The sequence below is a fragment of the Corythoichthys intestinalis genome, chromosome 14, assembly GCF_030265065.1.
Source record: "Corythoichthys intestinalis isolate RoL2023-P3 chromosome 14, ASM3026506v1, whole genome shotgun sequence".
NCBI classification, from domain to species: domain Eukaryota; kingdom Metazoa; phylum Chordata; class Actinopteri; order Syngnathiformes; family Syngnathidae; genus Corythoichthys; species Corythoichthys intestinalis.
In genome coordinates this window covers 4,776,037-4,801,881 of record NC_080408.1, presented here as the reverse complement: position 1 = coordinate 4,801,881, position 25,845 = coordinate 4,776,037, and the positions used below count along the sequence as shown (strand labels likewise).

Here is a 25,845-nt window from a genome sequence, read left to right as displayed (position 1 = left end):
ACTTGCACACCTAGCTCGCCGGCGTGACTCGGTAAGCGTCAAACGAGTCTTTCGTAAAGCTAGGAAACAGGAAACAAGTCCCTCCCACGTCTTTTTTCGTGTCTCACAAAGTTAGTTAGCGCAGCTTATCGAGTAAGATCAGCAGATTTAGCGAGTCTCTTAGTAGCACCTGCACCTTACACCCTAGCTCACAGGAGTGACTCAATAAGTCATACGAGTCTTACGTAAAGATCGGAAACTGGAAACTTGCCAATTAATCAAGAATTAGCAAGTCAGGCTCCCGCCGTTTTTCATGTCTCACGAAGTTAGTTAGCGGAGTTTGTCGAGTCAAATCAGCAGAATTAGCGAGTCTCTTGGTAACACGTGCTCCTGACTCTGGAAGCGTATAAGCGTCTTTCGGAAACTGGAAACCTGCTAATCCAGCATCACTTGGCACGTCGTGCCAGCGCCGTTTTTCATGTCTCACAAAGTTAGCAAAGACTCGTTTGCCTCCCCTTACCCCCTTTGCTGCTATCCAATCACTAATAAATCCCTTTCATATCTAACTACCACGACTTTATTGTGTCAAACGCAAAAAAAATTACACCGTTCATACCTACTGTTAGTAACTTGGTAGCATATGTGTCTTAAACACCTAGGGCGTGAGTTTTCAGTATTAGTGAGACGCGAGTAACGCGTGTGAACCTTGTTTCCTTGTCTGCTTGAAGGCTTCCGTAAAAAAAAAAAAAAAATATATATATATATATATACACATCTTAAATCCCTTTCAAATCTAGCTAACGCAATTTCGAATCAGATCAAAAGTCAAAAGCAAATTTGCGCAACTCGTGACACCCTTCATATTTACCGCTTGCAACCTGCTAGCATGTGCGAGTAACCGAAATCCGTACAAAAGATGCTAGTGACGCTAACCAAGTTACGCGCACGATCCTCATTTCCTCATCAAGTCATCTAAAGCCATCCATCGAAAAAGTAAAACGCCCTAAATTCCTTTCATATCTGGCTAGCGCAGCTTATCGCGTCAAACTGGCGCCCGAGTCACTGCCGCGCCTTCCGTCAAATCAAAAGCAAACTAGCGCGTCTCTCGAATGCAGCTCCAGATCGTAACTTGGTAGCAGGTGCGCTAACGAGTAACCCTTATCCACACAAAAGATGCTAGTGACGCTAATGTCAAGTCAAAAGCAAGTCTCGTGAATACAGCGCCCGATCGTAAAGTGGTGCACTAACGAGTAACAGTTATCCGTACGAAAGACGCTAGTGATGTCAATCTCAAGTCCAAAGCAAATTAGCGCGTCTTGTGAATGCAGCTCCTGATTGTAACTAGGTAGCAAGTGCGCTAAGGAGTAACTGCTATCCGTACAAAAGACGCTAGTGACGCTAATGTCAAGTCCAAAGCAAATTAGCGCATCTTGTGAATGCATCTTCCGATTGTTACTTGGTAGCACGTGTGCTAACAGGGTACCGCTCTCCCTACAAAGGACACTAGTGATGTTAATGTCAAGTCGAAAGCAAATTAGTGCATCCTGTGAATGCATCTTCCGACTGTTACTTGGTAGCACATGTGCTAACAAGTTACCGCTCTCCCTACAAAGGACCCTAGTGACGTTAACAATGTTAAGTCAAAAGCAAGTCTCGTGAATGCAGTTCCCGACCGTAACTTGGTTGCACTTGCGCTATCAAGTAACCGCTATCCGTACGAAAGACGCTAGTGACGGTAACAATCTTAAGTACAAAGCAAATTAGCGCGTCTTGTGAATGCAGCTCCTGATTGTAACTAGGTAGCACGTGCGTTAAGGAGTAACTGCTATTCGCACAAAAGACGCTAGTGACGCTAATGTCAAGTCAAAAGCAAATTAGCGCGTCTTCTCAATGCATCTTCCGAGTGTTACTTGTTAGCACTTGTGCTAACGAGTAACCGCTATCCAAACAAAAGACGCTACTGACGCTAATCTCAAGTCAAAAACAAATTACTACGTCTCGTGAATGCAGCTCCTGATTATAACTAGGTAACACGTGGACCAAGGAGTAACTGCTATCCGTATGAAAGACGCTAGTGACGCTAATGTCAAGTCAAAAGCAAATTAGCGCGTCTCGTGAATGCCTCTTCCGATTGTTACTTGGTAGCATGTGTGCTAACAAGTAACCGCTCCCTCTACAAAGACTCTAGTCAAGTCAAAAGCAAATTAGCACGTTTCGTGAATGCATCTCCCGATCATAACTTGTTTTCACTTCCGCTAACGAGTAACCGCTATCCAAACAAAAGACGCTAGTGATGCTAATGTCAAGTCAAAAGCAAATTAGCCCGTCTTCGGAAATTTCGCTCCCGATCCTAACTTGTTAGCACGTGAGCTAACGATTAACCGCTACCCATACGAAAGACGCTAGTGACGCTAACAAACTTCCGCGTCGATCGTGATCCAAGAATGTCTGTCAAAAAAGTCCAACGCCGTGAAACGGCGCTTCGCGTTCACTCCTCAAACGTTTCATTTGGAGTCCAAACCGCCCGACGTCTCGCTGAAGCGGCTAAGCGTCCGACAAAGAGTTGGAACCAAGAGGTGAGCGTCTTGCTCTGTTCCAGCTGGCGTACGGAGACGTATAATGGGTTATAAAAGGAAAAGGTGGCCACTCCGCATGCCCAAAAAACAAAAGAAAAAAGCCACCTACCGCCAATGTTCTCCTACCGCTCACAGTGTCGCTTGGGCAAAGGGTCGCAAAATCCTGGGAATTTTGAGACTTCAATGGGAATAAAAAAGGAGCATAGAATTGACGGTGATAGACATCCAATTTAAAAACTAAATTAAAACTCGAGTTTATCTCTAGTAAACGTTCGATCCATTTGAAATAAGTTTGACATTCGTTCATTCTCTGCCACCCTCCTACTTCAAATGGATTGGACATTTATTGTCGTCAATGAGTAATAGGGGAATTTTCCCGCCATTGTTTCCACTCACGCTGTTGCTATTTTCCAATTTTGAGCTTTGAGCAAAAAAACAAAGTAATCGACATTCTATGCCCGTCGTTCCCATTAAAAGTCAAATTCCCAGAAATGTTTGGCAACCCCGCCCACAAAAAAATAGTGATTAAAAGAAAGGAGCGGGGGGGGGGGGGGGGGGGGGGGGGGGGGGGGCAAAAATCAAAGTGGGAAAGTAAAAATGAACGAGACGGTGCTTTACGTGCACAGTAAAGTGCTTTTCGTCTGCGAGCCCTGATCCAGAAAAGAAGGTGTCCTCTTTGCCCGTGTTGAAGAATGGAGTAGCCCTGACGTCGTTTCCGAGGCGTCAATGGAGAAGAGCGGGAGGAAGGAGATGCCCTTCCTACAGCGGCGACTTGGGCGGGGGCGGTGAGGCCCAGCGGCCGGCCGGTCGGCGGACGTCCCGTGGGGGTCTTCCCTTGGATGATGGCGGGCACGTCTCCCCGTCGGGGCATTTCTTCTCCTCGCCTGCTGGGTCGGCGCCTGCCGGCTTGGCTTCCTTGGGGGCAGAAGGCTGCGTCGGGCCGGGGTGCTCCTTAGCCCGCTGGCAGATCTCAGCATAGGAAGGCTTCCTCTGCTCCTGAAGGCGCAGCAAATATTTTTTCTTAACCTTTTACAGAAGTGACTACAGCGGTACTCCCTCGGGCGAGCACTCAGAAATTTTATCTTAACTTGGATAAAAAGCTTGAAAAAATAATGAATTAGTTCAAAAGTGCAACTCTTTAGCATTCAGAAACACTAAAAGAAATGAATCAAAAACATTATGGTGGTCAGTAATTGTTACTTTTATAGAGCAATTGCAGGGAAATATACATGAAATGACTCCATTTTGAGGAAAAAAATATGGAATCATGAGAAAGAAACAAAGAAATAACAATCAAAGCACATCTCTAGTATTTAGTAGCACTACCTCTCGCTTTTATGACACCTTGCAGTCTCTGAGGAACGGACTTAATGAGTATTCTTCATCAATTTGGTGCCAACTCTCATTGATTGTAGTTGCCAAGTCATCCTTGCAGGTCAGAGCTTTTCTGCGGACCATTTTTTTCAATAGGGTTGAGATCTACGCTATTTGCAGACCATGACATTGACTGGAAGAGGCATTCTCCCAAGAATGTGGCATGATGCATTGTCATCTTGGAAAAAAATTACATTTTCAATTGAAGGGATAAGAAAGCTGTCTAAAATTTCAATGTAAACTTGTTTATTTATTGAAGATTTAACCACAGCCATCTTCCCAGTGCCTTTGCCTGACATGCAGCCCCATATCTAAAGGACTGAGGGGAATTATGATGTTTTCTTCAGGAAGACTTCTTTGTAAATCACACTGGAACAGCACCAAACAAAAGTTCCAGCATCATCATCTTGTCCAATGCAAATTCTTGACTCTTGACACCCTTTCCAATACAGATTCTTGAGTCTTGACAACCATTTTCTCGTGCTTTTTGAAGTGTGTTTTGGGTCACTGTCCTGCTGGAAGACCCGTGACCTATGAGGAGAACCAACTTTCTCACACTGGGCCCTACATTATGCTGCAAAATTTGTTGGTAGTCTTCAGACTTCATAATGCCATGCACACAGTCAAGCAGTCCAGTGCCAGAGGCAGCAAAGCAACCTGAAAACATCAGGGAACCTCCGCCATGTTTGACTGTCGGGAACGTGTTCTTTTCTTTGAAGGCCTCATTTTCTTTCCTGTAAACTCTATGTTAATGCCTTTTCCCAAAAAACTACTTTTGTCTCATCTGACCAGAGAACATTCTTCCAAAACGTTTTTTTTTTTTGCTTTCTCAGGTAAGTTTTAGCAAACTCCAGCCTGTCTTTTTTATGTCTCCCTGGGTATCCTACCATAGACTCCCTTTTCATTCAGATGCCAACGCTTAGTACGGGTTGACACTGTTGTACCCTGGCACCGCGGGACAGCTTGAACTTGTTTGGATGTTGGATGTCTTTCTCCAAGGAATGCTTTAACAGTTTTAGCTCTGTGGCATGATGCATTGTCATCTTGGAAAATGACAAACATATTTTCAATTGAAGGGATAAGAAAGCGGTCTTAAAATTTCAATGTAAACTTGTGCATTTATTGAAGATTTAACCACAACCATCTCCCCAGTGCCTTTGCCTGACACGCAGCCCCATATCATCAAGGATGATAGGGAATTTTGATGTTTTCTTCAGGCAGTCATCTTTGTAAATCTCACTGGAACAGCACCAAACATAAGTTCCAGCACCATCACCTTGTCCATTGCAGATTCTTGACTCTTGACAAGGTGATGATATATTTCCCAGCACTTGCTCTATAAAAGTAACATTTACTGACAACCAATTTTTTTTATTCATTTCTTTTAGTGTTTCTGAATGCTAAAGAGTTGCACTTTCGAAATAATTCATTATTTTTTTCAAGCTTTTTATGCGAGTTTGTTCTACATGATAAAATGTCTGAGCGAGTGGTCGTCCGAGACTGGTGATTCCATACTGTTTCCTAGGGGTTGTATGAGTATCAGCAAATCTCTTTTAATGCCACTTGAAAATAATTTCATGGCCATGACCAACTGCAGATAGTTTTACACACACACAAACTGTAAGCAGAGTTGTCCGATAATGACTTTTTAACCAATAACCGAGATCCCGATGTTATCCAACTCCAAAAACCCAATACGACATTGAAGCCGAAAGGAACATAAGAGATATCTACGGATCTGCTACAGGGACATTGACAGATATAAAATAAATTATAAGTAATCTGGTGCGCACCAGATTGTTTGTCGCGCGCACAAGAAACATGTAAACATTAGCATTATATGGCATTTAAGCTCGCAGACTTTTGCTATGCAAGATAGTCAATTGCAACAATGCAACAATTGGCTAACTTGCTTAGAAAAAGTCCGCTAGCTTAAATGCTACATAATGCTAATGTATACAACAGTTGGTTAACTTGCACAGAAAAAGTCCTCTAGCTTCAAGGCTATATAATGCTAATGTTTACAACAATTGGCTAACTTGCACAGCAAAGGTCCGCTATCTTAAATGCTATGTAATGCTAAATTTTACAACAATTGGTTAACCTGCATCGCAAAAGTTCGCTAGCTTAAATGCTATACAATGATAATGTTTACAACAATTGGCTTACCTGCATAGCAAACGTCTGCTGGCTTAAATGCTATGTTTACAACAATTGGCTAACTTGCATAGCAAAAGTTCACTAGCTTAAATGTTATGTAATGTTAATGTTTACAACAATTGGCTACCTTGCATCACAAAAGTTCACAAGCTTAAATGCTATATAATGCTAATGTTTACAACAATTAGCTACCTTGCATAGAAAAAGTTTGCTAGCTTATATGCTATACAATGCTAATGTCTAAAACAATTGGTTAACCTGCATAGCAAAAGTTCGCTAGCTTAAATGCTATACAATGATAATGTTTACAACAATTGGCTAACCTGCATAGCAAAAATTCGCAAGCTTAAATGCTTTATACTGCTATTGTTTACCAGATTGTTTCTAGTGGGCACCAGAAACTATCTGGTGCACACCAAATAATGAGTTGAATGTACACTGACCGTGGCGGCGCCGTTCACTTGCACAGACTTGCTGGTTGTAGACAGAGTCCCAGGAACTCGCTCCACAAACAACGGAACCTCCTTGGGCTTTACCTCCGATACCCTTGCTTCCCTGAAATAAAGTAGCAGAAAACGAACCATTTTCCTTTTGACGAGGCAACAGTGTACATGTTTTTTGTGTCTAGTTTGTAAGATGCCTAAAGTATCTCAACTGAGAGGTGCACATGATCAGGCCCGATTTCCGAACATGCGGTCGAGTTTTTAAGACACATTCATTTTTATTTCTAATTTTTAGGGCTACAAAGCAACAACATTTTCGACCAGCGCCATATCGGGGTCCCCGGATTTCCCCGACCGGCGCCGTACCGGAGTCCCCGGATTTCGCCCGACCGGCGCCGTACCGGGGTCCCCGGATTTCCCCCGACCGGCGCCGTACCGGCGCCCCCGGATTTCCCCCGACCGGCGCCCCCGGATTTCCCCCGACCGGTGCCAGACCGGGGCCCCCAGATTCCCCGACCGGCGCCCCATCGGGGCCCCCAGATTTACCTGACTAGCGCCTGATCGCCGCCCCAGATTTCCCGACCGGCACCAGATCGGGCCCGATTTCTGAACACGTGTTTTTAAGATGTATTTACTTTTATTTCTAATTTTTAAGGGCTACAAAGCAACAAAAATATCCAGTTCTACAATTATATTGTTAAAAGAAACAAATTTCCAAACCACGCGAGATCGGGCCCGATTTCCTGACCTGTGCCAGATCGGGCCCGATTTCCCAAACTCACTCGATCGGATCTGGGACATTCATTCCTTATTCACTGCTAATCAATGTGGTTCTTACTCGGCTGGGAGGGAGGGAGGTGGTGGCGAGCACATGGCGGGGACCCAGGTGGAGGCCGCCGCTGGGGTGGGCGTAGCAGGCGAAGATATGTAGCTCACGGGCATCATAGAAGAGGACGAGGCAGAAGGGGGTGTCCGAAGAGGCTCTTTGGGGCCGACTGAGGAGGGGGTCACTCCAGGACTGGAGTCCACACTTGCATTCTGCGCAATACATTCATATGAAAATTGTATACAGGCTTTTTCCAAAGAAAAATCAGAACATCTAGCATTCTGAGCAAAAACGGATAAATTATGTTTGAAGAACAAAAGTTCAAAAAGGGAAGAGTGAAGCGTACTCTGTCTTTGGCGGGCGGGGTGGCATGAACGCCGCCGCTGACCAGCCGGTTGTCAAAGATGTCCTCGCTTTTGAGATGCCCGGCGGCTCCGGGCAAAGGGGGGAAGCTGGACATGCCCAACTCAAAGCTCGGAGACGGCGCTTTGGGTGGAGGTGGCGGCGGTGGCGGCGACTGAGGTGTCACTCGCTGGTCACGCACAAGTCACTTCATGTTAAGGACCGCAACTCAACAATAAATATGTTTAGCAACGAAAAAGTGAAAAGAACTTACTGTAAACTTTTCATCCCTCTTTTTCCTTGAAAAAAAAAAACCAAAATTTGAAGATAATCCAAATATTTTTTTATCGCTTTAATTTTGGCATGTTACAACACTCAAACTAGCATCTTGGTTACCTTCCTCTGCCCATTCCCAGGGTAGAGTAGTCGGCGGTGCTAAAGTCGGACACTCGCCCGGTGCCCGCCATCTCCCGGCGAGGAAAGGCGGCAGGTAACCTGCTTCTGGGTTGGCTGGTTGGGAAGCGCGTGGGGGGGCTGCTGCGGATGCCGTTCAGTCTGTCGCTGGGGAAGCTTGGAAACAGGCCGGGGCTCTCCAGGAGACCCGTGCGCTCGGCGGTGGGTAGCCCTGGCCTCAAGTGAGGCTTGCTGTGGTTTCTACGAGGACAAAGACTTCCAAATCAATTTGATATTTTTTGTCCGTTTCTTGTGAAACTCCAAAGGAAGGAAGTTCAGCACCCACCTGGTCCGGGGAGAGTGGTGTCTTACAGTGACGGGAGTAGTCGCTGGTTTAAAACTGGCCGATGCAAATCCATTGATAAATTGGTTGTTGTGAAATGGAGCAACCTAAAATAAACAAAAATATCTTTAGTCATTCAAACCACACACAATATGCTCCTTCCTGTATGTATATGAGTAAACTCTCCCCTCACAATGAGTTTTAGAGCTGTCCCGACTAGTCGACGTTGTTGACGTCATCGATGACGTAAATGCGTCGACGGGCAAAACATACCGTCGACAGGTAATGACGGGTTAAAAAAAAAAACATGCGGATAAAGTTTAGAATGGCGGGCGCTCGAGATACAAGCGGTTGTTACTGCCACCCCCAAGGGTGCCGCTGTTATTTCAATGTGACCGGTGTAGGTTCACTATCCTCTTCCCCTCACTATCCACTCACTCTCGCTATATGATTGGCCGAAGAGTCGAAATGCTCTCCCGTGATTGGCCAAAGAGTCGAAATGCTCTCCCGTGAAATGCCTGTTTAAAAATGTTCCCGTTGTTACTTCTTGCGTTCGCTTAAAAGTGCTCATTTAAAAAGGAAAATCGATGGATGATACTACACACAGAGTGTATTATTAACAAATGCTAAAGTTGTATATTCATATAGCGAGAATAAGGAACGTCACTGACAAGCGCAGGCCCCCGCGAGAGGATAGTGAGGGGACTAGGATAGTGCGCCTACACCGGCGTTGTCAGATTGAGCAAAGAGGAAGCGAGTGGGCGAGCGAGCGAGAGAGAGAGGGAGCAAGATCGGTGAGTTGGAAAAGTTCGCAGGTAGCACCGAGTTGACTGGCTTCATCCCTCACATTTTTGTTTTGGTCAATAAAAGTATCCTTAAAGAGCCATCCGACGCCTCTCGGTGTTTTTATGCATGCCGCCGCCTTCCTGAGGAGGAAATCGGACGAACCCAGACGCACCGACGACAACGAGCCAAGTGAATCGCCGGTGAGGAGTTAAAAACACCGCCAATTTCCAAAAAGAGCAGAGTTGGTAACACGTGAAAGTGACATTAAGCCAAAAAAGCGGACCAGAATAGTCAGAGCCTGGAATTATTTCAAGGAAAATATGGAGGGTGCCACTTTGTGTACTCTTTGCTCAGCTGAGCTTGCATACCACGGTAGCACGTCGGCTATGAACGAACACTTGAAGCGCCGTCACCCAAGTGTAATTTTTGAAGACAACAAGAAACAACAAGCTAGCGGATTGTAAGTCCATACAACTTTCTAACGATTTTTTAAATAGAACTTGCCTTTATGTGCGTCGTATCAACGTTAATTTTTATTTAATAAAATAATTAATATAATTATATATTTTTTAAAATTATTGTTAAATTTATTAGGATCATAGAAGCTCTCACTTGGGGAAAATATATACACATATCCTGTATATACATAATATGATAAATATATATATGGAAACACCACTGGCCTGCTTACTGTAATCCATGACTGCACTGATGTTAGTTATTTAATATTATAAAGTTTTACATTTTGTAGTATACTATAAAATCATTACTATATATTTATTTTTTTGTTACTGTGGGTATGTGTGCCTTTCATTCAAAATAATTGTGGTAATATTTCAGTGTGCCCTCTACTTTATTTATTTTCAGGTTAAAACAAACAAAAGTTGAACAGTTTTTCCCATCCCCAAAAATGCGGAATGCACACCAGAAAAAGCATCTGAACTCACACAAAGTATTCTGAAAATGGTTGTCCGGGACATTGCAATTCATTTTAACATTTAGAAATATATAGACAATGGCATACCACAAAAACAGTAAGAATTGTTTTGACTCCTGTTAAAGAGGTGAAGTCACAGTGTTTCCGTTGACATTTTTTTGCTTTAGTTAATGCCAGCAGCCTTTGACCTCATTGTTTGTGATTTATTATTTGTTTTTATCTTATTTATTTATACGTTAATAAAGAATTTAGGTGTTCCAAAACGTTTTTTTTGTGAATTAATAAGCTTGAACAAAAAAATCATTATGACAGTAGTTAAATTAAAAAAAAAAAAAAATTAGATTAGTCGACTAATCGTAAAAATAGTGGGCTGACTAATCAGGAGGAAATTAGTCGTTTGGGACAGCCCTAATGAGTTTAGACGTCCAATTCATTAGAACTGGGAGGTAGCAGCAAATAAACATCAGTTTATTTCGTTTGAAAACCTCGTTATAATTATTTTAACATGCTTCACTGATTTGAACCCTTAAACTGCCATAAGTATTTAGTCAACCACCAATTGTGCAAGTTCTACTTGAAAAGATTAGAGAGGCCTGTAATGTCAACATGGGTAAACCTCAACCATGAGAGACAGAATGTGGAAAAAAAACAGAAAATCACATTGTTTGATTTTAAAAGAATTTATTTCCAAATTAGAGTGGAAATAAGTATTTGGTCACCTACAAACAAGCAAGATTTCTGGCTGTCAAAGAGGTCTAACTTCTAACGAGGTTTAACGAGTCTCCACTCGTTAATTCATTATCGGTATAAAAGACAACTGTCCACAATCTCAGTCAGTCACACTCCAAACTCCACAATGGCCAAGACCAAAGAGCCGTCGAAGGACACCAGAGACAAAATTGTAGACCTGCACCAGGCTGGGAAGACTGAATCTGCAATAGGTAAAATGCTTGGTATAAAGAAATCAACTGTGGGAGCAATTATTAGAAAATGGAAGACATACAAGACCACAGATAATATCCCTCGATCTGGGGCTCCATGCAAGAGCTCACCCCGTGGCGTCAAAATGATGACAAGAACGGTGAGCAAAAATCCCAGAACCACACGGGGGAACCTAGTGAATGACCTACAGAGAGCTGGGACCACAGTAACAAAGGCTCCTATTAGTAACACAATGCGCCGCCAGGGACTCAAATCCTTGAGTGGCCTAGCCAGGCTCCAGATCTCAAACCCATAGAAAATCTGTGGAGGGAGTTGAAAGTCCGTGTTGCCCAACAACAGCCCCACAACATCACTGCTCGAGAGGAGATCTGCATGGAGGAATGGGCCAAAATACCAGCAACAGTGTGTGAAACACTTGTGAAGAGTTACAGAAAACGTTTGGCCTCCGTTATTGCAAACAAAGGGTACATAACAAAATATTGAGATGAACTTTTGGTATTGACCAAATACTTATTTTCCACCATGATTTGCAAATAAATTATTTAAAAATCAAACAATGTGATTTTCTGTTTTTTTTTTCCACATTCTGTCTCTCATGGTTGAGGTGTACCCATGTTGACAGTTACAGGCCTCTCTAATATTTCCAAGTGAGAGAACTTGCACAATTAGTGGTTGATTAAATACTTATTTGCCCCACAGTATATGAATAATTTCTCCTCTTACAATGAGTTTATCACGAGTAGACGTCCAATCCATTTGAACTGGGGGCTGGCAGCGAATGAACACTTATTATTATTATTTTGTTTGAAAATCGCGTTATAATTATTTCAACGTACATGCTCCATTGATTTTAACCCACGTGACTTCATACGTAAGAACACTGACTGCTTTCTTAAAGGGGAATGAACATAACCGGACAACACAGAGTCGAACCAGGATGAAAAGACTTAATTTTCTTGTTTTATTAAATTATCGAATTTACTGACATGGTCAAAATTACAACGGTCATCGTGAAGAATTTCGGTAACGGTAAATTTTCAGTATACCGCCCGCCTCTACTGAGTAGCAGACTTGTCTGAAATGAATAAAGGAAAGATGTGCCCTGGTTTGGCACACATAAGGCTGTAAGTTGTTTTAGCTAATTAACGTTTGTGTATGCATTTCTGATTACAAGTGATCCCTTGCTACTTCGCGCGTCAATCATCGCGACCTCAGTCCATCGCGGATTTTTTTTCAATTATAAAAGAAAAAAAAGTGCAGGATTTGATGGAGATGTCCAATCCGATCACATACAGCTTCTCACTTTCCCTCCTGAAGCTTTTCTTTCTAACCAAGAAGCTCCAGCTTGTTAAAGTAAACGACGAGTGACAAGGGAGCTGCTTTGAAGCTTTCAAAGCCCGCCGCCTCGTTTAGCTTTTTAAACATTGGCTGTAGTCGCTAGGGCAACTCATTGTGTTGTGCCGTGTGCTAGTCTATGAGTTGATTTGAGAAGATTTACTCAATGAAGAATTTAATAAAGAATTATACTTTGGGGGGGGGGGGGGGGGGGGGATCGTGTCTTATATGTGTCTGTCTGCAATGCTAAATATGAATAAATAATGTACATTGAACACACACACACACAAAAAAAAAGCAACAATTCTACTTTGCGGATTTCGATTATCGCGGGGGGCTGTCCCCATTAACTGCAAAAAACGAGGGATCGATGTATGTTTAAAGCTACAGTTTGTAGAGTTACGTGAGAGCGATTTGCTATGAGAATTGTAAAAAAGTTCGCAATCTTAGCATGTAAACTAGCTTACTTTTGTTACGCTAATTTAATCTACTAAATTTGTATATTGCCCAAACTAGATGGATGTTTGAACACCAATTGTTTTGTGTTAAGTGTTTTAGTGTTAATAGGGTCGTCTTGAACATAAGTGTACATATGTGTGCTCCAGCTTTACAAATTGTCAAAAGTGAAGGGAGTACAAAGCTTCAAAAACCACAGTTGTCTTGTTTGCTGACTGTCAAGCTAAAAAACTTCACGTTTAGTGAGGTCAGAACACGTCATATTACTAAAGGAAAAAAAAATACTTTGATGTACAATAAGGTACTGTTTTCGCAACTTTAAAAAAAAAAACAAAAAAAAACTGGAGACAAAATGCTGGACGAGACTCCGGCGCCATAAAGTCGAAAACGCAAGTAGAATATGTCGTAACCCGGGGACTACTTGTATTGCAAATCGTATCGTATCGTATCGTATCGTAAAGCACACTGGATTCTTTCCAACTGAATAGCTTACCCATGCTTGCTGATAATAACAGAGCCTAATTAAGAGGAATTAGAAGCTAAAACCCAGTTTAGGGCTGTAACAGCCAACAAAATTAACATATAAAAAACATGACACGACAGAACTCAAAAGCAACTAACAATCACTAACACTTGTAAAAATAATTATAGGTACCTATTCTCTCACATTCTCTCTGATGACGAATTTCCGCCACGATGACGGGAAACCTTTAACCCATGCATCTAGCTTCATCCATGATATCTATGGTCAAACGTATACACGATACTGCTGCTGATGAGTTCTTACCAGCGCGGGGTCGATGAAGCTGTGCGTGGCCGACCAGGCCTGCGGCGTGATGAGGCTGTAGAGGGGGAACTGCTGCTGGGGGCTGTACACCGGCGGAATGTAGTAAGACGCGGTGTAACGCTGCTGCGCATACGGGTTCACCTCCACTGGCCGGTAACCGTTCTTTGGCATAAAAGTGTTGAGAGCGATTGCCTTTGCCTTTATTCTTGCCTGTGAAACCAAAAACACACTGTCACAAAATGGCGCCAGGCTTCTTGTAGCTCAAGATTATACATTGAATGCAGCTAACCTTGATAGGCTTCCCTTGAAAGGTTTTCACTTCCTCACGGAGGTACTGATATGCCTTGAACAGGAGAACATTTTTAAGTCAGGGTGCATACAGATTTGACACTTTTGGTGTAAGAGTTCACTTTTTCAGTGCCATTAACTGTAATGTTTGGAGATTTTTTTTCCAAGAATGCCAAAATTGCTTTAGTTTCGTAGTTGTTAGCGGGCGACAATTAGAGGTGGGAATCTTTGGGCACCTAACCATTCGATTACGATTTAGAGGCTCCGATTCGATTATAAATCGATTATTGATACCCCCCCCCCCCCGCCACTTTTAATGTTTTATACGTTAGTTCCAAAATTGTTCAAAAATCCTCTCAGACGGTTCAAAATAGTAAATAAAATACTCAAGTCCCCATTCTGTATTAGCAGCTTTAAACTACATTCAATAAATTTAATGTTGTGAATCAACCGTTAAAGTTGTTAAAATTGCTCCTGTTATTCCATAATTTCCCCTCTGTCAACTTTTGACATGTCAAGTTTTAAAACTGTTTCATTATTTAAAGATAGATTCAAGTCAATATTTTGCCCATTTAGGAGTATTTTAGATAAAAAGTTACTCTAATTAGGTTTGCTACAACAGAGCCTTCTAGAGAAGTCTACTGCTTTAAGATGGCGGCTGTTTACTGTCGGCCGACGGTCATTTCGTATCTAGTTCTCTAATAAATGTTCTAACGCAGTCGTCTGTCATTTTGCATCTAGTTTCACATATATGTGTTATGGTGTTATACTTGTGATATCTACTGTAGCCGTATGTTTGTAGCAACTGGGTGTTGTTTGTAGCGGCCGCAGTCAGGTATGATTGTTTTTTTATCTAGCGGCATGACTTGAACATGATATTTACTAAGCTTGAGAACGATAAACTGATATGACCGGATATCCGGTTTTACAGGTGAGATACAGCTGTATCGATAGTAAACTTACCATTCGACAGTAATTAGCCATTAAATATTCAAGGAAACGATAGTAGAGATAAAATTCGGCTATCGCGAGCACAAGAATCTTCTTAGGCTTCTAATGCCTAGTTCAATCCATTGCTTAATATGATAATAATTTAGCTTTTACCTCACATGCTGCGCTTGTGTCATTCACCACACACCGCACTTAGATTGTGACCGCCGTCGTGGTTGCCTCAACTTCCCATTCATTTCGGCAGAACCGCTAGTAGTCGCCGTCATTACCCGTTCGTCCCGGGCGTGTCATAACAACGCCAGAGCTAACAAAACCACTGTAATGCACGCTCCGTATCGTTTTCTTCACAGCCCAAAACGAAACTAGTAGTGGCAACGAAGCAACATGCTAAAACAATGGACAGTTTGCGCACCACGCCAGCGACATACAGCGATTGATTTTCAACGCACCCCGGAAAACAAAAGTCGGACTTTGAAGCGACGAAGGCAGCCAGATCTGTTCGAGCTAGTGTGAAGTGTGAAGCGGTACAGAGATCGTGAGTTTTTAACCCTGAAAAATAACCCACTACAATGGTGGAAAGGGCAGCACGATCTGCTGGAGATATTGTTTCCACGAAACGCAGTAGACTTAAACATGAACATGTGGATCAGTTGATCTTCTTCAAGAAAAATCTGCCCTTCAAAAGAGATATAGACAGTGCTGAGGAATAAAAAAATGTGGAAGCATAGGCATAAGTGATTGACTTTGCTGTGTATATGGTTAAAGTAATGATTATAGACCTGTCTGTCTAAAATGCCATGTTTTTATTCCCCAGATATACCAATGGTAAAGCATAATTATTTATTTATGATAACACGAACAGGTTTAATTCTTTTTTTCAAGAGCTGCTGCATACAATATTTTTTGCTTGCAAGATGTTTACGTTGAAAGTTTGCACTTAAATTACTTACCTATTGTGTTCAAAACACCAGGAAATACAGTAATTAAATTACTGCACTTTATTGTTGTCTGTCACTGGAGTTTTATTGTATTATCAATCCCATCCAACAAAATGACGGTCATATAGTAAGCCTTATTTTTTTTCTCATAAAAAAATAAAACATAACATTGGTATGAAATTTTGTTGTTTAATTTTGCCCTTAAAAAATGTGGTCTTTTTTTAATATTTTTAAAATACTGTACGAACACACAGAATAAATGTTTACTATCGTATCGTTTTCACTCTGTATCGAACCGATTCGTTATTAAACTGTATTGAATCATATCGAATCGCTCGGCCTAAAAAATGTATCGTTTTTAATCAAATCGTAACCTGTGTATCTAGATACATATCGAATCGGCTTCATGCCAGAGATTCCCAACCCTAATATTTACTCTCGGTCCATTCCTAATTGTGCACCGGAGACTGTTTTAGTTCCGCTTTACGTGGTATAATTCAGTAATCGGAATTTGGATGTTTGTGAATCGTTCTTGAATCTTCCACGGCCGAATTGCAAATTTCGCACGCCTCTAGCGACAATATATCGAAAAGGTGATATATTGCGATACTTTGTAGTCCAAAAGGTTATCCATAAGCTCCCACCAAGAATCGATGTATCTTTTTAAAAAGTGTCACTGTTTAAAAGTAAAAAGGAACCAACAAGTTGCTATCAAAATCTTCCATAGAATAGTGTCTACGTTAGCTCACTAGCTGCCATTGACGGCGCAAGATATCCAATTCATTTTTGTGTATATCGACATTTGACGAGTCTAATCAAATGATTTACAGTATACGTGCTGAGATCCACATTGTCGCGGACAGTAAGGTGGCTAATGGCTAGAAATCCAAGCAGTTCTTGAACGCGGAACAAGTAATACCTCGCTCATCTGCACATGGCACCAACCTTCTACATACTCCCTCCTTCCTACTGAAATTCAGCCCGACAACGTAAAAAAACAAAAAAACTACGATATTGGACAATTTCTCGCGGCACACCTGACGATCTCTCAGTTTGGGGCTTTACCTGTTGTGCGTCCGCTTCTGACTCAAAGGTGATGAACCAGTTGTCGTTGTAGGCAAATTCACAGTTGATGAACTTCGGTAGACTGTCTCCTTTAAAAAGAGCCTCCACCTCCTGGGGGGAAAGAAACATTTTTGCAGTCAACGATGATGAAAATATTTCACCAACGAACACTAACTTTAGGGCTGCAGTTATCGATTATTTGAGTAGTCGATTAATCGATGAACTACTTAGTTTGAATAATCGAGTAATAGGATAAGGAACATAGAAAAATGTAAATAACTGAGCTGAGCCTCAAACGGTATGAAAAATAAATGAACTAAGTACAACAAAAGAACATTTGGCTAATTTCCATAGCAAAAGTGTGTTAGCTTAAATCCTATTAAATGCTAACTTTTTTTTTAAACAATGCTCTAAAGAAAAGGTTCAAAATAGGGCTGTCAAAATGATCGCGTTAACGGGCGGAAATTAGTTTTTTAAATTAATCACATTAAAATATTTCACGCAATGAACGCACATGCCTCGCTCAAACATTAAAATGACAGCACAGTGAAATGTATACTTGTTGTGTTTTTCGGAGTTTTGTCGCCCTCTGTTGGCGCTTGGGTGCGACTGATTTTATAGGCTTCAGCACCCATGAGCATTGTTTAAGTAATTATTGGCATCAACAATGGTAGGCTACTAGTTTATTTTTTGATTGAACATTTTACAAATTTTATTAAAACGAAAACATTAAGAGGGGTTTTAATATAAAATTTCTATAACTTGTACTAACATTATCTTTTAAGAACTAGAAGTCTTTCTATCCATGGATCGCTTTAACAGAATGTTAATAATGGTAATGCCATCTTGTTGATTTATTATAATAAACAAATACAATACTTATGTACCGTATTTTGAATGTATATATCCATCTTGTGTCTCATCTTTCCATTCCAACAATAATTTACAGAAAAATATGGCGTATTTTATAGATGGTTTGATTTGCGATTAATTATGATTAATTTTTGCGCTGTAATTAACTCGATTAAAAAATTTTAATCGTTTGACACCCCTAGTTCCAACACATTCCACCCAAAAAAACGCTAAGTTACCAATAAACTAAACTATGAATGCATTACAATTTTTTTTTAGCTCAAACAAAGAAACTTATGTTGGTGTTAACAGGGAGCAGCTGGATTCGGCTATGTGAAACGAGTGACGTCATATTCACTGACACCACTAGAAGGAAGTGTATCAACCCAAATTAATAAAACTAAATGCAAACACTTTCAAAACAAAACATTACAACGCCACTTTAATTTAATCTGAATGAATCTTTTTCCTAATCGAATTACTCGAGTTAATCGATTAATTGTTGCAGCACTAAATATTTTCACGGCATTGACGAGACTATAACGAGCTAAAAAGGTGCTTTTTTGGAGACTAAAACATCACGAGACGAACACCAGCTTTTGTCTGTCAACTTCAGAACGCGTGGGTAGCAGCGATAAAGCAAATTTATTTTATTTTCCTTCATTTAATAATTTATACATCTTGTTGATACCTCCAAATACTTCCAAACCGTGGACATGTTGACTGTGACCCAGTAGTTTTGCTTCTTGTTGTGTTTTGACGAAGTCATTACAAGACGACGACAATTTTCGGTCTTTTAACCGAAAACTGAAAATGCAATTTTAGCTATTTTCGGCCACATCTCTACTGATACAGTAAGTATTATAAAAAAACAACACTGGCTGCAATTGACGGCGATCGACGCCCAATGATTCTCTATTGCCATCAAGTGATCCGGAAACACAAATCAGCCGAGTTTATCTATCACCATCAAATCTTTCTGAAGCAATTTCCCCAGAAATGGCTTTTTTTAAATTTTTTTTTTTTTACTTTTTATTGTGTTTCTTCAATTTCTCCCTGCCAACCATCCAAGTGAACCCGGTCAACGACCGCCAGTGAAAGCTTTTGAGCACAAGATCCTGACGAATGAACGACAAGCGCGTTCATCGGTTGATAACATCAGACCGACTCCACGCAGATGCACTTACGTCGACGGGCGTGCTCTCCGGAACTTCTCTGAGGATCACAATGCAGCGGTTCTGGTTGGGTCGCACCTTCTCTCCCTTCTCATCCACCTGGACCAACGGCAGAGCTGGAAAAAAAACGTCAACAACCATATTGCTAAATAGCTTGACGCGGACGCGTGCTCTTGCGTGACACTCACAGCGTAAAATGTCCACGATGAGCTCCACGTCCGAGCTGAGTTTTTTGATGTGATCCAGGTTGGCTACAGTCACAATTGGCACGTACTGGTCGCTGTCCATTTGGGAGATGAGGTAAATGTCACTGGCCAGGTTCTCCCTGAGAGACACAGACCAGAAAATGTGTTTGCTGAAACTGCTAAGCATAAAAGCATGCTCATTATTGAGGTGGGAACTCCCTTCCTTAACCCTTTACACTCCGCGCCGCCGTCCCCTCGATTTCTGTCGGCCAAAACATCTTTTGTACTCATTATAAAGCCGTCATTTTCACCAGTATATTGAGGAATAATAGCTCTATCATTCAAGAGCAGATGGCAGCACTGTCGCATGGTAACTAAATGAGTTTTCCTGAGCTGACTTGAAGTTAGTGAGTTGACGTTGGCGTCAGTGGCCGCCATCTTGCATCCGGAATGTTTCATATCACGTCTCTGCCGGAATAATAAATTTTTCCTCACGATCACATCGACAAAATGGCATCACAACGACAAGGCAGGGGTCGAAAAGGTGTAGAACATCAAGTCCTAATGCAGACAAGTAGAAGTATTGAATTATCCCACGTTTTCCTCATTGTGTGTAGGAGTGCGACAATATATCGAAAAGGTGATATACGGGGGCGGACGGCAGGGTGAGGGGTTTTGGGGGGGGGGGGGGGCTAGCCCACTTCATGGACAGGGTTGGAAGCCATCCAGCTGGAAACACAAGTACCTCTTGATGGGGAAAAAAACAGCATTTGATGTTGTTTTGGACAAAATCATAGTAAACAATAACACGAACCCTTAATTAACCTAGGACAGTGGTTCCTAACCTGGGTTCGATTGAACCCCAGGCGTTCGGTGAGTCAGTCTAAGGCAGGAGTCAGCAACCCAAACTGTTGAAAGAGCCATATGAGACTCCTCCCAAAAAAACAAATGTGTCCGGAGCCGCTAAAATTAAATGCTTTATATAAGCCTAATAATGAAGGCAACACATGCTGTATGTATCTATATTAGGGGTTTAATGGTACACAAAAATCTCGGTTCGGTACGTACCTCGGTTTTGAGATCATGGTGCGGTTCATTTTCGGTACAGTAAGAAAACAAAATGCAAAATAAAAATGTGCTAGTTGTTTATTACACACTTTTGTGCTTTCAACAATAGAAACAGTAGCCTATACAAAGCTAGAATTCTGCTCAAAAAGTAGCGGGTATTTATAGATAATAATCCAACAACGATTTGCCTTTCAGACCTCGCGTATTGGTCAGCTTTCTTTCTGAAAGAAAGAAGAAAAAAGTCCTGTGCTAAAGAGAAAAGCAATCCCAACGACAAAGATTTGATCATGTATTTTACAAATAAATGCCTCAATGATTTTTTTTTTCTTATGAACGGTTTTCAAAAGCTTTATTGGTGGATTTTCTCGAGTTAGAGCGCCACACAGAAATTAATAAATTTAATTGTGTAAGCAGGATCTGTGTATTATTCTTATTATTTAATTACAGGTGTTTTAGCTCATTTCATTTTATTTAAATGGGCTATTATTTATTTTATTATGTGTTTATATTTTACAAATGTGATGTAGTATTCATTAATATTGTATATTTTATGTTGTATAACTTTAGTTCCTATGTAAATATTAGTTCCTACTTGTTTTGTTGTGGTAGGAGGGTTCTGTATTGAACACGGGGCCGTGTTGGTTATTATTATAGCAGAGAAGACAACTGTAAATCAACAAAGACAAGTCAACTGTGCCCCGATCTACCACTAAAGAGATCTGATGGACTCAAAAAGTGGGTTACGATTGCATATTAGTTTGAAAATCAACCGGATCCACCGTATTTTTACACGAGTGACTTCCGGTCTGCTAGCTAGTAGTATTAACGCAGGAGGGCCGCGTCTCACGTCAAATAAGTCAACTCTGCCGTTCTTTTTGCGTGCGTTGTGTTGAGCCGCTTCTGGGACGCGTCTAACACGTGGCCGCACTGTGACTGGTGTGCATTGGCTGATTGACTTTAATCTTGTGTTTCACTGCGTTCTCACGGCGGCCACGTTGTCGCACCGTTGACGTTTCTAATTTACTGTACTACCGTGTTGGTCCTCATTATAGTAGAGAAGACTGAATAAATATAATCAACACAAAGAAACTGTAACCAGATCGACTCACAGCCTCGAAAAGTAAAGGTTACATTTCGTCAGAAACTCGTTCGCTACGACTCCGTTCCGAACCGAGCACCAAGTACTGAAACGGTTCAATACAAATACATGTACCGTTATACCCGTAATCTACATTAGCCATATTAGCCTACTATTAAAATGACTAGGTGGGCTAGAAATACATAATGATCTTTCATAATTAAATGTTTATTTTCCCTGCAATGCATCCTGTAGAGCAGACATGTCCAAAGTGCGGCCCGGGGGCCAAATGCGGCCCGTGGTCAAATTTCATCCGGCCCCCAGCCTGTGTCATAAAATCAATAATGTCTGGCCTGCACACAGAACTAATAAATTGGTCAGCAGTACTGCTACCGGCATATGAAGTAGCTTACACACTAAATGCTGCTCCTCATTTACCCACTAAAAGGCAGCAGCACTCTAAGAAACATTACCCCGCGTGACCCTTTACTCCCAATTTTCTAAAATGGCGACTATCAACAAAAAAAAAAAAAAAAAAAAAAAGAAAGTTGACTGTGACGGCTGACGCTTCAAGGATAGGTGGAAATTGGACTATTTCTTCACTAAAATACACAAAAACTGTGTCTGCCTCATTTGCAAAGAGACAGTCACTGTTTTTAAAGAGTTTGATGTGAGGCGATATTACTAAACAAGACAAGCTGACATGTATGACAAGATTACAGGGACGATACGTAGCGAGAAATTGAAGCAACTTAAAGCTAGTTTAATTTTACAGCAGCAGTATTTTGCAAGAGCCCAAGAGATGAAAGAGAACGCCACAAAGGCTAGTTGCAAGATTTTGTGGAAATTATTATTTAAAAAAATAATAATAAAGCAAATGTGACACACAGAATGGCTTGCTGAAATTTGCATAAATATATTGTTCTACGTAAAGGATGTCAGCCAAGGTCGGCTCCCCACATTTTTACCACACAGATTCTGGCCCCCTTTGCAAAAAGTTTGGACACCCCTGCTGTAGAGGATGACGCACCACGTGACTAGTCTGTTGTACGACGCCACTACTTTTTCCCCCTCATTATGAATCCTGCAGCTTATAGCCAGTTCAGCTTATTTGTTGATTTATTTGGTTTAATAGGTAACACTTTAATTGACAGCGGCATCTGTCGTAAGAATGTCATAATTATGACATGACACTATCATTACTGAATGCTTATGACAGATGTCATTAAGTGTCATCCGGCATAATATGTCACTAACTCCATTTATGTCCAGCTCAGATCTTTTGCGTCCATTCAAAAGTGACATAATTTGCTGGATGACACTAAACGACATCTGTTATAAGCATTCATTAATGCTTATGACAGAGACAGGTCATAATTATGATTGTCTTATGACAGTCTTATGGCACCACTATCCACGAAAAAATGACCAAATACCATAATTAGCAATTAATGAAACAACTGGAACAGTAACTGAAGAAATAATTAGCACAGAACATGAATTTTAATTCTTATTTACAGCTATAGTGCCGCAATGCATGCTAGGAGGGATGTTGGATGATAACAGTGTTGACAGCAGGTGGCAGCAGAAGTTGACTGTCTCCCCCAAGGCAGCAGTGATGGCCAAATCAAGCTTCTTGAAACAAATCTTTGCAGCTAATTGGTTCAAAGCTTTATGGTGGTTCATTTGGTCTCATGACAGTCTTATGATGCCATTGTCAAATGAAGTGTTCCCAGTTAATATCTTTTGGTGTAAATACCCTATATTACATGAGGACAACTGCGTCTTATAGTCCAGAGCAGCTTATCTATGAACAATGCCGTTTTCATGTCAAATTTGGTGGCTGGTGGCTTATCGTCAGGAGCCCCTTATAGTCCAGAAATTACGGTACAACAATGTTGTGAATGAATCAAGAACGTGATGCAAATGAGTTAAAAACATGCAAATGAGGAAAATAAAGTTAGAAATGTGCATGAGCGGCACTCACCGGGAAAGGCAGAACTCCAGGGCTTTCTTCAGGTGTTCCCTCAAACTTTCCTGGGGATTTTCAGGCTGGGGATCGCTGCCTGTGACCAGAAAAATACTTCATTGAGTCAACTTTGGTATTGGCTCGTGATATTACCTAGAGCTTTTCAGGACTCAATTCAGTCCATTATTAGTAGTTAGAGGGGCCGATAGCAAATTTTTGGAGAGGATATTAATATGCAGTAAAAGTGTAAAACTGGGCAAAAAAATTGAATAATGCAAACACTGAACTTCATTGAAATGAGTAAAGCATGTTTACTGAATCACACAAATAAAAAAATAATAGCTCCAGAAGTACCTGAATTGCCAAGAAAGTACCAATCAGCTCACAGGATAAAGCAACTATTATTGGCCGTCTTATTTGTCAATCACCATAGGGGAATCCCTGATGGTGTGCGCAGCCAATCAGCTCATGGGATAAAGCCACTCTTAATGAAGGTCTTGTCTAGAGCTGTCCCGACTAGTCGACGTCATCGATGACGTAAATGCGTCGACGGGCAAAACATACCGTTGACGGGTATTGACGGGTTAAAAAAAAATTACATGCGGATAAAGTTTAGAATGGCCGGCGCTCACGATGCAAGCGGTTGCGACGAACACCCCCAAGGGGGCCGCTGTTATTTCAATGTGACCGGCATTGTCAGATTGAGCAAAGAGGAAGAAAATGGGCGAGTTAGCGGGAGCAAAACAGAGGGAGATCGGTGAGCGCGGAGTTCAGTGGCTGCAGCCCCTGCGTTTTTGTTTTGGACAATAAAAGTATCGATAAAGAGCCAGTGTTTTTATGAACGCCGCCGCCTTCCTGAGGAGGACATGGGCCGAACCAACGACAACGAGCCAAGTGAATCGCCGGTTCACTCCTCATTATGGCGAGGAGTTGAAAACACCGCCAATTACCAAAAAGGGCAGAATTGGTGACACATGAAAGTGGCATAAAGCCAAAAAAGCGGACCAGAATAGCCAGAGCCTGGAATAATTTCAAGGAAAATATGGAGGGTGCCACTGTGTGTACTCTTTGCTAAGCTGAGCTCGCATACCACGCACGGTAGCACGTCAGCTATGAACGAACACTTGAAGCGCCGTCACCCAAGTATATTTTTCCAAGACAACAAGCAACAACAAGCTAGCAGATTGTAAGTCCATACAACTTTCTAACGATTTTTTAAAATGGAAGTTACCTTTATGTGCGTCGTATCAACGTGCATTTTTATTTAATAAAATAATTAATGTATATATAATTATTAGGGCTGTCAAAATTATCGCGTTAACGGGCGTTAATTAATTTTTAAAATTAATCACGTTAAAATATTTGACGCAATTAACGCACCTGCTGTCATATTGCCTCAAACATTACAATGAGGCCGTTTATGGACATTAAGAGTGAAGAGAATGCCACCGGCCGCTTGGGGGCAGCGCCGTTCCATACTCGTGTTATGTCTTCTAAACGTGGGAGAATTAGTAGTTGTGAGACGTTTATGCTGTATTCACAATGCAATGCAAATTGCTATTTGTGCTCCACACATATTTCAGTAAGTTTTCTTTCTTTTAGTGGCAATTATGTGTCTCTTGTTTTATTTTGGTTAAGATATGTACAGATACAGTGGTGAGAACAAGTATTTGATACACTGCCAATGGGTTTTGGCAGTGTATCAAATACTTGTTCTCCCCACTGTATATGTTATACAGTAAAGGCGAGTGGACACAGGCGCGCCGTTTATTGGCAAAAGCTTCTCCTTCACAACAAACATAAGTATCGTTTAGTGAAAGCACAACAAAAATATTCCTATCTCTCAAAAAAAAAAAAAAAAAAAGTTCTCAAAAAGAAAAGCACTTCAGTCTATAGTAATGAGGCCCTATTCTGACACAGAGTTAAACAACAATGCTAAATAAACTGGCATTACATATCAATTTAGCTATGCAAAATACACGTAAAACTTTTCACTCTATTTTTATTCTTATTATATTAACTCTACTTTTGATTGAAAATTTTACAAATTTTATTAAAACGAAAACATGAAGAGGGGTTTTAATATAAAATTACTATAACTTGTAACTATAACATTTATCGTTTAAGAACTACAAGTCTTTCTATCCGTGGATCACTTTAACAGAAAGAATGTTAATAATGCCATTTGTGGATTTATTGTTACAATAAACAAATACAGTAAATGGTACTGATGTACAGTACAGGCATGAAAATGGGTCAGGGGTTAAAAAGGTGAGAAGGGTGTGGAGGAAATATGTTCCGGCGTTCTGCCAAAATGTCCTCCGTCGGCGAAACATGAGGCGAATTTGACAATTTTAATTTTTCACATAAGGCTTAATATTCAAATTAGCAGGGGTTTAATTAGTTGAAGCAGTTGATTTCAACCACCATTGACTCGCGCTCTCACTCCGAAGCCCTGAAACTATCAAATAACTGGCAAACTGCACAGAATTTGTTCAAATCAACTCCAGCGACTAATTGAACCCAGGCTAACTCAAAGATTAAGCCTAATGTAAAAAATTCTGAACTTCCCCTTTAAAGTATAGACCATTGAATAT

The 25,845-nt window shown here is 41.1% G+C and overlaps 1 protein-coding gene across 1 annotated transcript in view; it reads right to left on the bottom strand.

Moving 5' to 3' along the window:
• Positions 1 to 3,121: 3,121 nt before the first annotated feature.
• Positions 3,122 to 25,845, bottom strand: part of LOC130930075 (la-related protein 4B-like) — a 38,202-nt gene continuing 15,478 nt past the window's right edge. The window contains exons 5-17 of the mRNA XM_057857787.1: positions 23,267 to 23,345; positions 19,137 to 19,273; positions 18,961 to 19,064; positions 16,922 to 17,032; positions 13,969 to 14,022; positions 13,680 to 13,889; positions 8,440 to 8,543; positions 8,097 to 8,354; positions 7,975 to 7,999; positions 7,705 to 7,890; positions 7,371 to 7,570; positions 6,533 to 6,644; positions 3,122 to 3,551 (exon numbers count right to left, since the gene is read on the bottom strand). Of these exons, the coding sequence (XP_057713770.1) occupies positions 3,315 to 3,551; positions 6,533 to 6,644; positions 7,371 to 7,570; positions 7,705 to 7,890; positions 7,975 to 7,999; positions 8,097 to 8,354; positions 8,440 to 8,543; positions 13,680 to 13,889; positions 13,969 to 14,022; positions 16,922 to 17,032; positions 18,961 to 19,064; positions 19,137 to 19,273; positions 23,267 to 23,345 (1,817 nt within the window). The 3' untranslated portion in view covers positions 3,122 to 3,314. The remainder of the gene's footprint in view (positions 3,552 to 6,532; positions 6,645 to 7,370; positions 7,571 to 7,704; positions 7,891 to 7,974; positions 8,000 to 8,096; positions 8,355 to 8,439; positions 8,544 to 13,679; positions 13,890 to 13,968; positions 14,023 to 16,921; positions 17,033 to 18,960; positions 19,065 to 19,136; positions 19,274 to 23,266; positions 23,346 to 25,845) is intronic.